We start from the raw sequence: 16,350 nt of genomic DNA on the forward strand, positions 1-16,350 counted from the left end.
AAACAGGCCCTTCGGCCCAACGAACCCACGCCACCATTTTAACATTGTGAGTCCCCCTCTTCCACCCCTGACCCTTGTCTACGCTTATGGCACTCCACATTGGAAACCAGATTGAGGGGAGACTAATTTAGGGATAATTTGTTACACCAATCAGCCTAACAGCACATCTTTGGGGTGTGGGAGGAAACCAGAGCACCCGGAGAAAACCCACGCAAGCACGGGGAGAATGCGCAAACTCCCACAGACACCGGCCCAAATCCATGTGTCTGCACAGCAAACAGTGATAGTCACTGAGCTGTCGTCTTGCCCGTCAGATGGTCCAGTTTAGGCACACACTAACGACATGAAGCACTAGGCAACTCTCGAAGAAACATCCAAGGGCAGCCCTCGCACGACCCACCGCGTGTACGCCCCTCGTTGGACAACAAGGCGGACAGAGCTGCGTGCAGTTTGAAGAGGATGTGAATGTGAAGCTGGGGTCGGGGCAAAGGAGGCGAAGGGGAGACGTGAAGAAGGTGGACAAGGTAGCTACTTGGAGTACTGTGCGCAGTTCTGGTTGCCTCACTACAGGAAGGATGTGGAAGCTATTGAGAGGGAGCAGAGGAGATTTACAAGGATGTTGCCTGGATTGGGAGGCATGCCTTATGAAGATAGGTTGAGGGAGCTGGGTCTCTTCTCCCTGGAGAGACGAAGGATGAGAGGCGACCTGATAGGGGTTTGTAAAACGTTGAGAGGAATAGATAGGGCAGATTCTTGGAGGCTATTTCCCAGGTCGCTACGAGAGGACACAGGTTTGAGGTTAGATGGCCTACTCCTGCTGCTATTTCTTATGTTCTTATATCCACTTCAGATCAGCCATGATCTTATTGAATGGCGGGGCAGGCTCGAAGGGCTAGATGGCCGACTCCTGCTCCTGTTTCTTATGCTCTTAGGTGCTGGGGAGCAGGTACAGAGGAGATGTCAGGGGTAAGTTTTTCACTCAGAGGGTGGTGAGTGAGCTGCCATCGATGGTGGTAGAGCGCTGGGGGGTCTTTTTAAAGACTTCTGAATGAGTATATGGGATCTAACGGGAGTGGGAGTTACGGATATGGCCCTGGTAGGTATGGATGTGATCGGCACAACTCGTGGGCCGAAGGGCCTGTTTGTGCTGTAGTGTTCTACGATATCGACGAGGTACAGCTCGGTCAGAGACAGCTGGAGTCTCTCCTCACCGTCTCCATCTTCATCCAGTTCCACAAAGACATGGTCCATGACAAAGCTCAGGAGCTCAGAGACCAGAGCAACATCAGCGGTGAAGACCAGGGGCTGCAACTCATCATGGCCGTCTTTCGTCATCTGCGAGCTGAAGACCACCAGCAGGTCGCAGAGCAGGACAAAGGACTGTGGCAGAATCGGACAGAACAGGATGGTTAACGAGTTACAACCCCCACCGACCTCCCCCACCCCTGTATCAGCGCTCTGCGCGCAGCATCATCACCCCTCGACCAGAGAACACAACGGTAACTGATCCCAGCACACACAGTGTCCCAGTGTGCACACAACCATTCCACCCAGCGAGAGAAACCGCAACCCCCCCCCGCCCAGTGTCCCGAGCCACCCAGCGCCCCCCTCCAGCCTGCCGCACTGAGACCCCTCCCCCGACCGCCCGAGGCCACCACCCACTCCCCCCCCCCACCATCCGGAGGCTTCCCCCGACCGCCCCGAGGCCCCCACCCCACCCATCCCGAGCTTCCTGCTGTCCCAAACCCCTCCCAGCCGCCCCATGCACCTCCCCTCCGTCGCCCTGAGGCCTCCCACCTTCTGTCCTCAGCACCCTACCCCACCCACCCCCCCCCATCCCAAGGCTCACCCCACAGTCACCTTGCAGATTTTCAGGCTGGCACTGACCGTCCCCTACTCGCCGCCTGACCATCCTCACTCACAGGGTACACAGTCTCCTGGACGGGCTTTAATTCCCCCTCTCTCTTGTGCTCACCTCCGCTGAAGGCACTGACTCTTGGGGAACGGTTCCACAGCTGTGTGTTCCCCGAGGGTATGTGGTGGGTGGAGGGGCAGTCAGTGGGGGAGCTGACGGGTTGCGGGGAGAGGGGTGGGTGCGGTTGGTGCTGGTCAGCGGAGGTGGCTGGAATTCCGCCGGCGCACTGGGCTCACGCTCACTCACCTGCTCCCTCACACTCCTGCTGGCGTTAGACAGGCCGTGCTGACACATGGCCAGCACCGTGTTCCTCTGCTTCCTCAGTCTGATCAGCTGCTCCTGCACACGTCAAAGAGTCAGAGTGAGTCAAATCGCCACCAATCCCAATGGCATCCCTTCACAGCACCCCCCCACACTTCCAGGACAGGTACAGCACGGGGTTAGATACAGAGTAAAGCTCCCTCTACACTGTCCCCCCATCAAACACTCCCAGGACAGGTACAGCACAGGGTTAGATACAGAGTAAAGCTCCCTCTACACTGTCCCCCCATCAAACACTCCCAGGACAGGTACAGCACAGGGTTAGATACAGAGTAAAGTTCCCTCTACACTGTCCCCCCATCAAACACTCCCAGGACAGGTACAGCACGGGGTTAGATACAGAGTAAAACTCCCTCTACACACTCCAAGGACAGGTACAGCACACAGTTAAGTGCTGGTGTGCCAAAGGGTGATAATGTCTCTCCCATTCAGCACCCAGCCAGCTGACAGCTCTGCTGGCACACAATCCCAAACTGTGCGGCAGGAAACCCCTGTTCAGAAACTCCTTCGCTTTGCACCCCACCAGCAGTTTAACCGAGGCTGCCGTGTGGCATGGAGTGTTTGCAGCCATTCCGGAGGCCCCAGCCAACAGGATCCACCCACATTACCTTGGTTCCTGGATACTCGGAGATGACGGCCAGTCTCCAGAGAATATGAAAGTGAACACAGAGCAGTGCTTGAATAACAATCTGAGGATCAAGAGGAAAGGAATGAGGGTTACACACAACGTCTTCACAAAGCACCCTTTCCACTTGTGTCACAGCTTGGTATGGCTCCAGCCCTGCCCAAGACTGCAAGAAAATGCAAAGGGGCACGAACGAAGCCAAGTCCATTTTGCACACCAGCTTCCCGTCCATTGACTCTGTCTGCATTCTCTCCTGCCTTGGAAAAGCAGTCAACATAATTAAGGATACAATGCAGCCTTGGCATACTCTCTTCCACTTTCTTCGGCTCAACGAAAGAAATAGGAGCAGGAGTCGGCCATCTAGCCCTTCGAGCCTGCCCCGCCATTCAATAAGATCATGGCTGATCTGAGAGTGGATCAGTTCCACTTTCCCGCTTTCTCCCCTTAATTCCCCTGTCTATCAGAAACCTATCTACCCGTGACTTCAATATATTCAGCGAGGCAGCCTCCACCACTTCAACGGGCAGAGAATTCCAGAGACTCACCACCCTTTGAGTGAAGAAGTTCCTCCTCAACTCCGATCTAAACTGCACCCCCCCACTATCTTGAGGCTGTGCCCTCTAGTCCTGCTGTCCTTTCTAAGCGGGAAGAATCTCTCTCTACCTCGAGAACAGCTTCTTCCCTGCTGCCATCAGACTTCTGAAAGACTCATATATAAAGGACCTACCTTACAATAAATTGACCTTTCTCTACACCCTCGCCACGACTGTAACATCCTCAGCACTTTCTCCTTCTCTTCTGTGTGGGGAATACGCATTGCCCGAACAGCGCGCAGGAGACAATGCTTTTCACTCTATATTAATAGGGTGGCATGGTGACACTGCTGGCCCACAGTGCCAGGGACCCGGCTCGGGTCACTGTGTGTGCGGAGTTTGCACGTTCTCCCCGTGTCGGCATGGGTTCCCCCCCTCCCCCGGGTGGTCCGGTTTCCTCCCATAGTCTGAAAGACGTGCTATCTGACTACCTAAATACTTGAAGCAGTTTGTAGATAGTCCAAACAGGGAAGGGGCAGCACTGGACCTGGTACTGGGGAATGAGCCCAGTCAGGTGGTCCATGTTTCAGTAGGGGAGCAGTTCGGGAACAGTGACCACAACTCAGTAAATTTTAAGGTACTGATGGATAAGTGTAAGGTGTTAAATCGGGGGAAGGCTGATTACAACAATATTAGGCAGGAACTGAAGAACGTAGATTGGGGGCAGATGTTTGAGGACAAATCAACATCTGGCATGTGGGAGGCTTTCAAGTGTAAGCTGATAGGGATTCAGGAACAGCACATTCCTATAAGGACGAAGGATAAGTATGGCAAGTTTGGGGAATGTTGGATCACGAAAGATATTGTGAGCTTGGTCAAAGAGAAAAAGGAAGCATTTGTCAAAGCTAGGAGGCTGGAAACACATGAAGCAAGTGTGGAATACAAGGAAAGTGGAAAGAAACTTAAGCAAGGAGTAAAAAGGGGGGTCATGAAAAAGCATTGGCCAGCAGGATTCAGGAAAATCCCAAGGCTTTTTATCCATATATAGAGAGAGCAAGAAGGTAGCCAGGGAGAAGGTCAGCCCACTCGAGGACAAGGGAGGGAAATCGATGCGTGGGGGGATTTCCTTCACTAAAGGAACCACATGGGTTTTTCCGACAATGGTTTCACGGTCATCAGTAGATTGTGAATTCTGGATATAATTATTTATTTACTAATTATTTATCTATCCCTACTTATGGAATTCAAATTCCACCATCTGCCACAGCAGGATTCGAACCCAGGTCCCCAGAGTTTCTGGATTAATAACCTGGCGATAATATCATTAGGCCATCGCTCCCCCCACTCCCAAAACCGGGTTACCCCTGATCTACCTGTTCCGGGATCTCTCCTGTGTCAATCCCTCGTTCCAGGATACGGCAGCAATTGTCGAATAACTCCCACCTGGTGAGGTCGTGGGCACTGTGCAGGAGAGAAGACAAGGCAGCTGATGATACCAGGCCTCACCTGGGCAGCCAACACCAACTTACTGTTAAATATTACCACACCCCCGACACCCTCCCCCCACCTCCGCCCCAGGGATCAGGATAGATGAATGGCTTGATCGTCTAGGAAGCGTGAAGGAGCTCTGGGAAGGAGACAAGACCAGGGTGAGGGCTGAGGGAGGGAAATCGCAGAGCTCAAGGATCCAGGCAGCTGAAGGCACGGCCACCAACGGCGGAATGATTTAAATCGGGTCGGCACAGGGTCTTCTGGACGTTCGTGAGCAAGGGGAGGGGGGGCTGAGGGGGCGTAGCAGGGGTGGTGCTGGAGGTGAGGGAAGGGGCTTGCCTCGGGGACAGTTGGGGGTGGGGGGGGGGGGAAGGGGCTTGCCTCGGGGACAGTCGTTGGTGGGGGGCGGTGGGGGCTTGCCTCAGGGACATTCAGTGTTGATGATAGCCAGGTGAGGGGACACTGAATGGTGACACTCACTTGTACAGGGCAGCCAGTCTCTTCAGTGATGTGGCCACGGTGTACAAATTATTCTCATCTGTCTCTCCCACCTGTAACCACAGAGAAACATCAACCAAAGCCATCGGAGCACAGTGACTCAAACCAACCCCAATTCTCCCCTCCCCGAGACAGCCCCTCCCTTCCCGAACGTCCCCCCCTCCGCCACCCCGCAACTCCCCGAGCCCCCTCCGTGGCCCCCACTCCCTCCCCGAGCACCCCCCCACTCCCCTCAAAGAGCACACGGCTCCCTAACCCCGACATGCCCTCTCACAGCTCCCAGCGCCAACCTCGCGACTCCCCAGCCCACAGCTTCCCCAGTGTAAAGCTCTTGTGGGTGGTGAACAGGAGGAGGTTGTAGAGACGCGGTAGGGAGGTGAAGTCTCTGTCAGACTCTGGGGAAACTCTCCTCCCTGTGTGTGTGTGTGTGTGTGTGTGTGTGTGTGTGTGTATATATATATATATATATATATATACATACATACAGTGTGTGAGAGAGACAGTGTGGGTGTTTGTGTGTCTGTATGCATGTTTGAGGGCTGAGAGAGTTGGTCTGTTCTGTGTGCATGTGAGAGAGACAAAGTGTGTGTGTATCTGAGTGCGCGCGCGAGCGTCTGAGTGCGCGCACGAGCGAGCGTGTGTCTGTGTAGTCGTGGGCAGACTGACCTCGTGCAGCAGCTCCTCCACAGACTGAGTGAATATCTCCACCAGCGTGTCGACGAACTGGCTGCGGGCAATGTCCACCCGGTTACGGATGGTGTAGTCCTCGTTACACAGGGTGTAGTAGGCCCGGCTACAGGCCTCCAAAACCTCCATTTCCGTGTGCTTCTCCACAATATCCCGGATCTGCTTCAGGAGGAGGTCCAAATACTGCCAACACACACCAGAGAGAGAGAGAGATGAGGGAGAGGGACACAAGAGAGAGTCTGAGAGAGAGAGAGGCCAGCTTGGGAGGGGAGGGGTGGTCACAGGGCCCAAACAGAGAATCATAGAGAATCACTAATCCCTCTAACCTACACATCCCTGGACACTAAGGGGCAATTTCTTAACACGGCCAATCAACCTAACCCGCACGTCTCTGGACTGTGGGAGGAAACTGGAGGAAACCCACGCAGACACGAGGAGAATGTGCAAACTCCACACAGACAGTGACCCGAGGCCGGGAATCGAACCCAGGACCCTGGAGCTGTGAAGCAGCAGTGCTAACCACTGTGCCACCGTGAGGTGGGGGAAGGAGGACCACCACAGGGGGGAGTGTGGGCCTGGGGAGGAGCACACACGCAAAAAATAGCGCGGGGAGGGGACAGAGAGGGTCGAGAGAAACTGGACTTGCCACATAAACACAATGGCTACAGGAGTAGGTCAGAGGGGAGGAATACTCCAGCGAGCTCACCTCAGCAGGTGATCAAGAAGGCGAATGGGATGCTGGCCTTCACAGCGAGGGGGATAGAATATAAAAGCAGGGAGGTCTTGCTGCAACTGTACAGGGCACTGGTGAGGCCGCAGCTGGAGTACTGTGTGCAGTTTTGGTTGCCGCACTTACGCAAGGATATATTGGCCTTGGAGAGAGTACAGAGGAGGTTCACTAGGCTGATACCAGAGATGAGGGGGTTGGACTATGAAGAGAGGCTGAATAGACTGGGTCTGTACTCGTTGGAGTTTAGAAGGATGAGGGGGGGGATCTTATAGAGACGTATAAGATAATGAAGGGGATGGATAGGGTAGAACATAGAATAGAACATAGAACATTACAGCGCAGAACAGGCCCTTCGGCCCACGATGTTGCGCCGACCAGTTAAAAAAAACAATGACCCACTAACCTAAACCAATCCCTTTTCGTCCATAAACCTATCCACAGATCTCTTAAACGCCCCCAAACTAGGCGCATTTACAACCTCAGAAGGCAGGGCATTCCAATCCCTCACCACCCTCTGGGTAAAGAACCTACCCCTGACATCCGTCCTATAACTACCCCCCCCTTAATTTAAAGCCATGCCCCCTCATGCTAGATTTCTCCATCAGAGGAAAAAGGCTATCACTGTCCACCCTATCTAAACCTCTAATCATCTTATATGTTTCAATAAGATCCCCTCTTAGCCACCTTCTTTCTAGCGAAAACAATCCCAAATCCCTCAGTCTCTCCTCAAAAGACCTCCCCTCCATACCAGGCAACATCCTGGTAAACCTCCTCCGCACCCTCTCCAAAGCCTCCACATCCTTCCTGTAATGTGGGGACCAGAACTGCACACAGTACTCCAAGTGCGGCCGCACCAGAGTTGTGTACAGTTGCAACATGACGCTGCGACTCCCAAATTCAATCCCCCTACCAATAAACGCCAAGACACCGTATGCCTCCTTAACAACCCTATCTACTTGATTCCCAACTTTCAGGGATCTATGTACACATACACCTAGATCCCTCTGTTCATCCACACTATTCAAAGAGGTAGAGAGATTCTTCCCGCTTAGAAAGGACAGCAGGACTAGAGGGCACAGCCTCAAGATAAGTGGGGGGGGCAGTTTAGATCGGAGTTGAGGAGGAACTTCTTCACTCAAAGGGTGGTGAATCTCTGGAATTCTCTGCCCGTTGAAGTGGTGGAGGCTACCTCGCTGAATATATTTAAGTCACGGGTAGATAGGTTTCTGATAGACAGGGGAATTAAGGGGAGAAAGTGGGAAAGTGGAACTGATCCACTATCAGATCAGCCATGATCTTATTGAATGGGGGGGCAGGCTCGAAGGGCTAGATGGCCAACTCCTGCTCCTATTTCTTATGTTACGTTCCTGACTCCCCCCCGCCAAAGCCTGTCCACTATCTTCAAGACACAAGTTAGGGGTGTGATGGAATACTTGCCCTGGATGGGGGCAGCTCCAACAGCACTCAAGAAGCTCAAGACCACCCAGGACAAAGCAGCCCCCACTTGATTGGCCCCCCATCCACAAACATCCACTCCCTCCACCGCCAACGCTCAGTAGCAGCCGTCTGTACCATCTACAAGATGCACCAAAGATCGTTAGACAGCACCTTCCAAACCCACGACCGTTTCCATCCAGAAGGACAAGGGCAGCAGATACATGGGGAACACCACCCCATGCAAGTTCCCCTCACCACCCCGACTTGGAAATATAATCGGCCGTTCCTTCACAGTCTCTGGGTCAAAATCCTGGAATTCCCTCCCTCACGGCATTGTGGGTCAGCACGCGGACTGCAGCCATTCAGGAAGGCAGCTCATCACCACCTTCTCAAGGGGCAACCAGGGATGGGCAATAAATACTGACATAGCCAGCGCTGCTCAGGTCCCACAAATGAATAAATAAAAAAATAGGGAGCGAGAGAGCCAGAGGGCGAGGGAGAGCCAGAGGGCGAGGGAGAGCCAGAGGGCGAGGGAGAGCCAGAGGGCGAGGGAGAAGTAGAGAGAGAGCGCCAGAGGGCGAGGGAGAAGTAGAGAGAGAGCGCCAGAGGGCGAGGGAGAAGTAGAGAGAGAGCGCCAGAGGGCGAGGGAGAAGTAGAGAGAGAGCGCCAGAGGGCGAGGGAGAAGTAGAGAGAGAGCCAGAGGACGAGGGGGTGGCGTGAGGAGAGAGAGAGAGCCAGAGGGCGAGGGGGTGGGGTGGAGGGGAGAGACAGAGAGAGAGCCAGAGGGTGAGGGAGGAAAGGGGAGGGAGGGAGGGAGAGACAGACAGACAGACAGACAGACAGACAGACAGAGGGCAAGGGGAGGAGCGGAGATAGAGCGAGAGAAAGACACAGAGACCCGAAGGACAAGGTTGGGGGGAGGGAGAGAGAGAGACAGACAGACAGACAGACAGACAGACAGAGAGAGAGACACACACAGAGGGCGAGGTAGATAGAGAGAGAGAGAGAGAGAGAGAGAGAGAGAGAGAGAAAAAGAGACCGACCCAGAGGGCAAGGTATATAGAGAGAGAGAGAGAGAGAGAGAGAGAGGTGGGGGGGGGGAGAGAGAGAGAATGATGGGGTCAGAGAGAGAGAGACCCAGAGGGCGAGGGAGACAGAGAGAGAGGAGAGACCCAGGTTGCATGTTGTGTGGACAGGATCGCTAAGAGTAGAGGGATACATGGGAGGTGTGAAAGCGCCTGGGATGAGAGGGCTATCCTACTCTCCATCCCTCCCACACCCAGTCTCACCTTCTCCAGCCGCCTGCTGCAATAGATGTCCAGGTCGAAGAAAGTGGGAATCTGCAGCAGGTTCGAGACTTTCTCAGCATCCGCAGAGTACTGGAAAAGAACAAGGAGAGGCAGCAGCAGTCAGTGTCTCCACAGTGCTTCAGCAAGCAAGTAATGTCTTCTGTAACTTTACCCTGGCCACCTCCTTACTTCACCCACCCACCAATCCATATATACCCTGCACTCGCCTCGAGACAAACATAACCAATTCTTGGGAGGGGCCCAAAGCAGTGGGGAAACAGAAGAGCAGTTTGAGGGCAGCACAGGAGTTAAAGAGACCACATTAAGAACATAAGAAATAGGTGCAGGAGTCGGCCATCTAGCCCTTCGAGTCTACCCCGCCATTCAATAAGATCATGGCTGATCCGATAGTGGATCAGTTCCACTTTCCCGCTTTCTCCCCTTAATTCCCCTGTCTATCAGAAACCTATCTACCCGTGACTTAAATATATTTAGCGAGGCAGCCTCCACCACTTCAATGGGCAGAGAATTCCAGAGATTCACCACCCTTTGAGTGAAGAAGTTCCTCCTCAACTCTGATATAAACCCCCCTTATCCTGAGGCTGTGCCCTCTAGTCCTGCTGTCCTTTCTAAGCAGGAAGAATCTCTCTACCTCTACCCTATCCATCCCCTTCATTATCTTATACTTTATCTTTAAGTAGTAAAGGCAATGTTTAAACCTAATACCAGACAGGTCAGGCAAAAGCAAGACAGAGAGCAAGGGAAGCCCAGATTAAACTGGTGAGAGGGCATGGGGATCCAAGGGGCCTTGTGGATCCAGAACTGGCTTGCCTGCAGAAGGCAGAGAGTGATTGTGGATGGGTCTTTTTCTGCATGGAGGTCGTTCACCAGTGGAGTGCCCCAGGGATCTGTTCTAGGACCCTTGCTGTTTGTCATTTTCATAAATGACCTAGATGAGGAAGTGGAGGGATGGGTTAGTAAGTTCACCGACGATACGAAGGTTGGTGGTGGTGTGGTCTGGAGGGATGTCAGAAGTTGCAGCGTGACATAGATAGATAGACTGGGCGGAGAAGTGGCAGATGGACTTCAACGCGGATAAATGTGTCGTGGTCCATTTTGGCAGGAAGGAATACAATATCAAGGGTAGGAGTGTTAGCTGTGCTGAGGAGCAGAAGGATCTTGGGGTCCAGGTCCACAGGACTCTTAAATCAGCCTCACAGGTGGAGGATGTGATCAAGAAGGCGTATGGTGTACTGGCCTTCATTAATCGAGGGACTGAGTTTAGGAGTCGGGAGGTAATGCTGCAACTTTATAAGACCCTTGTCAGGCCCCACTTGGAGTACTGTGCGCAGTTCTGGTCGCCTCATTACAGGAAGGATGTGGAAGCTATTGAAAGGGTACAAAGGAGATTTACAAGGATGTTGCCTGGATTGGGAGGCATGCCTTATGAAGATAGGTCGAGGGAGCTCAGTCTCTTCTCCCTGGAGAGACGAAGGTTGAGAGGCGACCTGGTAGCAAGAGGCCTGACGGGCAAGGCAGGTGAACTCAGGGCATGGATGGGTACATGGGACTGGGATATTATAGCAATTACTGAAACATGGCTAAGGGAGGGATAGGACTGGCAGCTCAATGTTCCAGAGTACAGATGCTGTAGGAAAGAAAGGACAGGAGGTAAGAGAAGAGGGGAGAATTGCATTTTTGATTAGGGAAAACATCATGGCTGTACGAGAGGGGATAAATCTGAGGGTTCGCCCACTGAGTGTATATGGGCAGAACTGAGAAATAAGGAGGAGGAAATAAGAACATAAGAAATAGGAGCAGGAGTAGGCCATCTAGCCCTTCGAGCCTGCCCCGCCATTCAATAAGATCATGGCTGATCTGTCGTGGATCAGTTCCACATTCCCGCCCTCTCCCCATAACCCTTAATCCCCTTGCCTATCAAAAACCTATCTGCCTGTGACTTAAAAATATTTAGCAAGGTAGCCCCCACCACTTCAACGGGCAGAGAATTCCAGAGATTCACCACCCTTTGAGTGAAGAAGTTCCTCCTCAACTCCGTTCTAAACTGCCCCCCCCCCCTTTATCTTGAGGCTGTGCCCTCTAGTCCTGCTGTCCTTTCTGATCGCGAAGAATCTCTCTACCTCTACCCTATCCATCCCCTTCATTATCTTATAAGTCTCAATGAGATCTCCCCTCAATGAAATCACTTTTATAGGGTTGTACTATAGGCTCCCAAATAGTCAGCGGGAAATTGAGGAGCAAATATGTAAGGAGATTATAGACAGCTCCAAGAAAAATAGGGTGGTGATAGTCGGGGATTTTAACTTTCCCAACATTGACTGGGACAGCCATAGTATTAGAGGGTCGGATGGAGAGAAATTTGTTGAGTGTATTCAGGAGGAATTTCTCATTCCGTATGTGGATGGCCCGACTAGACAGGGGACAAAACCTGACCTCCTCTTGGGAAATCAGGAAGAGGCAGGGTGAGAGAAGTGTTAGTGAGGGATCACTCTGGACCATTAGTTTTAAGATAGCAATGGAGATTGATAGGTCTAGCCCAAAAGTTAAAATTCTAAATTGGGACAAGGCCAATTTTGATGGGATCAGGCAGGAACTTTCAAACGTTAACTGGGGGAGTCTGTGGGAAGGTAAAGGAACATCTGGTAAGTGGGAGGCTTTCAAAAGTGTGTTAACCAGGGTTCAGGGTAAACACATCCCTCTTAGAGTGAAGGGCAAGGCTGGCAGAAGTAGGAACCCTGGAAGACTCGGGATATTGAGGCCCGGGTCAAGAAGAAGCAGGAGGCACATGACATGTATAGGCAACTGGGATCAAGTGGATCCCTTGAAGAGTAGGGAATGTTGGAGTACTTCTGATGGCGGATCGCGATCCCGGCTTTTAACGGTAAGAGTCCTGCTGGGACAGCCGCGATCGCACGAGTAACTTCAAAGACAGGGATGCCGGTACTGCTGCAGAAGGGTTAGGAATCGTGACCGTGTGTCACGACTGCAGCTGCCAGCTGGACTGTGAATCCTGATTAAATCTGGGGCTGTATCACGACCAAGGAAGGAAGACCCGGAGCTCTGTCAGGAACTGGAACTTGGAATCGTAATTGAGACTAAGACTCACGATGGATAAATGCCCACTTGTGTTCTATGAGCAGTCTGGTAGTCCCAGCTTCTCCCCAAATTCTGGAAGAGAGAGAGATCTGGACAGGCTGAGCGAGTGGGCGAGGAGCTGGCAGATGGAGTATAACGTTAGCAAGTGCGAGGTTATCCACTTTGGTAGAAATAATAGTAGGAGGGATTACTATTTTAAAAGGCGAAAAGCTGCAGCATGCTATGGTGCAGAGGGACCTGGGCATCCTTGTGCACGAGTCGCAAAAACCCAGTCTGCAGGTGCAGCAGGTGATCAAGAAGGCGAATGGGATGCTGGCCTTTATAGCGAGGGGGATAGAATATAAAAGCAGGGAGGTCTTGCTGCAACTGTACAGGGCACTGGTGAGGCCGCAGCTGGAGTACTGTGTGCAGTTTTGGTCGCCGCACTTACGCAAGGATATATTGGCCTTGGAGGGAGTGCAGAGGAGGTTCACTTGGCTGATACCGGAGATGAGGGGGTTGGACTATGAAGAGAGACTAAATAGACTGGGTCTGTACTCGTTGGAGTTTAGAAGGATGAGGGGGAGATCTTATAGAGACGTATAAGATAATGAAGGGGATGGATAGGGTAGAGGTAGAGAGATTCTTCCCCTTTAGAAAGGACAGCAGGGCTAGGACTAGGGGGCACAGCCTCAAGATAAGTGGGGGGGGGGGGGTGCAGTTTAGATCAGAGTTGAGGAAGAACTTCTTCACTCAAAGGGTGGTGAATCTCTGGAATTCTCTGCCCGTTGAAGTGGTGGAGGCTGCCTCGCTGAATATATTTAAGTCACGGGTAGATAGGTTTCTGATAGACAGGGGAATTAAGGGGAGAAAGCGGGAAAGTGGAACTGATCCACTATCAGATCAGCCATGATCTTTTTGAATGGCGGGGCAGGCTCAAAGGGCTAGATGGCCGACTCCTGCTCCTATTTCTTATGTTCTTATGAAAAGATGCGAGAGTTTTGAAATAAAATCCACTCTATTTAACAGTCTGAGGTATTATTTTACTTACAACAGTAGGGGAGTCTAAAACGAGAGTGCACATGTTTAAGGTGAGAGGGGAGAGATACAAAAGTGCCCAGAGGGGCACTTTTTTTTTCCCCACACAGACGGAGGTGAGTGTCTGGGATAGGCAGCCAGAAGTGGTAGTGGACGGGGGGATACAATTTTGTCTTTTAAAAAGCATTTAAGGGTAAGATGGGAATTGAGCCAAATGCGGGCAACTGGGATTAGTTTAGTGGTTAAAGGAAAAGTTGAACGTTGGACCCTTAGAGGATGAGGGGGGATTTAGTGGTGGGGGATGAGGAAATGGCTGAGGCCTTGAATAACTTTTTTGTTTTGGTCTTCACGGAGGAGGACGTGAATAGTTTGCCGGGTGTTAGCGATGGAAAGATGGTAGGAGTGGAGGGCCTGAATGACATTATTGTTACTAGAGAGGCAGTGCTCGACAGACTGGAGGGACTGATTGTGGACAAGTCCCCAGGACCGGATGGAATGCATCCGAGGGTTCTGAAAGAAATGGCGGAGGTGATAGTGGATGCCTTGGTGGTTATTTTCCAAACGTCGCTGGATTCCGGGGAAGTGCCGGAAGATTGGAAAACGGCTAATGTTATGCTGTTGCTTAAGAAGGGTGGCAGGCAAAAGGCAGGGAATTATAAGCCGGTTAGTTTAATGTCTGTTGTAGGTAAAACGTTAGAATCCGTGATCAAGGAGGAAATAGCGAGGCATCTTGAGGGGAATTGCTTGATAGAGCAGACGCAGCATGGTTTCGTTAAGGGGAAGTCGTGTCTGACAAATTTATTGGAGTTCTATGAGGATGTGTCTAGGGTGGTGGATAGAGGAGAGCCGGTGGATGTGGTCTTTCTTGATTTTCAGAAGGTGTTTGATAAGGTGCCGCACAAGAGGTTGTTACATAAGGTTGGGGGGCATGGAGTTGGGGGTAGGGTGTTAGCGTGGATAGGGGATTGGCTGTCAAATAGGAGGCAGAGAGTGGGGGTCAATGGGTGCTATTCGGATTGGCGGTTGGTGACTAGTGGAGTGCCCCAGGGGTCGGTGCTGGGGCCTCAGCTATTTACCATTTATATAGATGATCTGGAGGAGGGAGCTGAGTGTAGGGTGTCGAAATTTGCTGATGACACCAAGATTGGTGGAACGGCAAATTGTGCGGAGGGTGTGGAGAGTCTGCAGAGGGATCTAGATAGGCTGGGCGAATGGGCCAAGAAATGGCAAATGGAATTTAATGTTGGCAAGTGTGAAGTTGTCCACTTTGGTAGGAATAATGGTAGGAAGGACTATTACTTACACGGCGAAAAACTGCAGCAGGCAACGGTGCAGAGGGACCTCGGGGTCCTTGTGCATGAGTCGCAAAAACCCATCCTGCAGGTGTAGCAGGTGGTCAGGAAGGCAAATGGGATGCTGGCCTTCATAGCGAGGGGGATTGAATATAAAAGTAGGGAAGTCTTGCTGCAACTGTATAGGGCACTGGTGAGGCCGCAGCTGGAGTACTGTGTGCAGTTTTGGTTGCCGCACTTACGCAAGGATATTTTGGCCTTGGAGGGAGTGCAGAGGAGGTTCACTAGGCTGATTCCGGAGTTGAGGGGGTTGAGCTATGAGGAGAGGCTGAATAAACTAGGCTTGTACTCGTTAGAGTTTAGAAGAATGAGGGGAGATCTCATTGAGACGTATAAGATGATGAATGGGATGGATAGGATAGAGGTGGAGAGGCTCTTCCCGCTCAGAAAGGACAGTAGGACTAGAGGGCACAGCCTCAAGATAAAGGGGGGACGGTTTAGAACGGAGTTGAGGAGGAACTTCTTCACTCAAAGGGTGGTGAATCTCTGGAATTCTCTGCCCGTTGAAGTGGTGGAGGCTGCCTCGCTAAATATATTTAAGACACGTGTTATTGGGTTTTTGATAGGCAAGGGGATTAAGGGTTATGGGGAGAGGGCGGGAATGTGGAACTGAGACAGGACAGATCAGCCATGATCTTATTGAATGGCGGGGCAGGCTCGAGGGGCTGGATGGCCGACTCCTGCTCCTATTTCTTATGTAAAAGGAAGTTGGGCCGAAAGGCCTGTTTCCATGCTGTAAACCTCTCTGACTCTTATTAATCAGTAACTGTGGAAAATACCCCCATGCCCCTGGCAAGGAGCTGTGGGTAATGCCCCCTCCTCCCCGTACCTTGGCCAGGAGCTGTGGGTAATGTTCCCCCCCCCCCCACCCCGGCCAGCAGCTGTGGGTAATGCCCCGCCCCCCCCCCCCCCCCCCCCGTACCTTGGCCAGGAGCTGTGGGTAATGCCCCCCCCTCCCCGTACCTTGGCCAGGAGCTGTGGGTAATGCCCCCCCCGTCCCCGTACCTTGGCCAGGAGCTGTGGGATGATAACGATGAAATGTTCCGACAGTTTGACCCTGTCGTCCATTTGTTGCTTTCGTTCTTTTGCCGTCAGCAGCTGTTTTAACACAAGACAAAGATTTCAGCGTCACCCCTGACCCTTCAAGGCCAGTAACCTGACCCCACCCCACCCCCAATCACCTGACCCCATCACACTGACCTCTCACCCCCAATCACCTGACCCATCACACTGAGCTCACCCCCAGTCACCTGACCCCCTCACACTGACCTCTCACCCCCAATCACCTGATCCCCTCACACTGCGCTCACCCCCAGTCACCTGACCCATCATACTGAC

The 16,350-nt window shown here is 52.3% G+C and overlaps 1 protein-coding gene across 1 annotated transcript in view; it reads right to left on the bottom strand.

Moving 5' to 3' along the window:
* Positions 1–796: 796 nt before the first annotated feature.
* The window catches only part of LOC145339659 (cohesin subunit SA-1-like), a 69,586-nt gene continuing 54,032 nt past the window's right edge, over positions 797–16,350 (bottom strand). Inside the window, exons 20-27 of the mRNA XM_080184173.1 lie at positions 16,018–16,110; positions 9,527–9,616; positions 6,050–6,253; positions 5,366–5,436; positions 4,768–4,855; positions 2,845–2,925; positions 2,162–2,254; positions 797–1,380 (exon numbers count right to left, since the gene is read on the bottom strand). Of these exons, the coding sequence (XP_080040299.1) occupies positions 976–1,380; positions 2,162–2,254; positions 2,845–2,925; positions 4,768–4,855; positions 5,366–5,436; positions 6,050–6,253; positions 9,527–9,616; positions 16,018–16,110 (1,125 nt within the window). The 3' untranslated portion in view covers positions 797–975. The remainder of the gene's footprint in view (positions 1,381–2,161; positions 2,255–2,844; positions 2,926–4,767; positions 4,856–5,365; positions 5,437–6,049; positions 6,254–9,526; positions 9,617–16,017; positions 16,111–16,350) is intronic.

This window comes from Carcharhinus amblyrhynchos, unplaced genomic scaffold (assembly GCF_965287045.1).
Source record: "Carcharhinus amblyrhynchos unplaced genomic scaffold, sCarAmb.v2.hapA scaffold_593, whole genome shotgun sequence".
Taxonomy (NCBI): domain Eukaryota; kingdom Metazoa; phylum Chordata; class Chondrichthyes; order Carcharhiniformes; family Carcharhinidae; genus Carcharhinus; species Carcharhinus amblyrhynchos.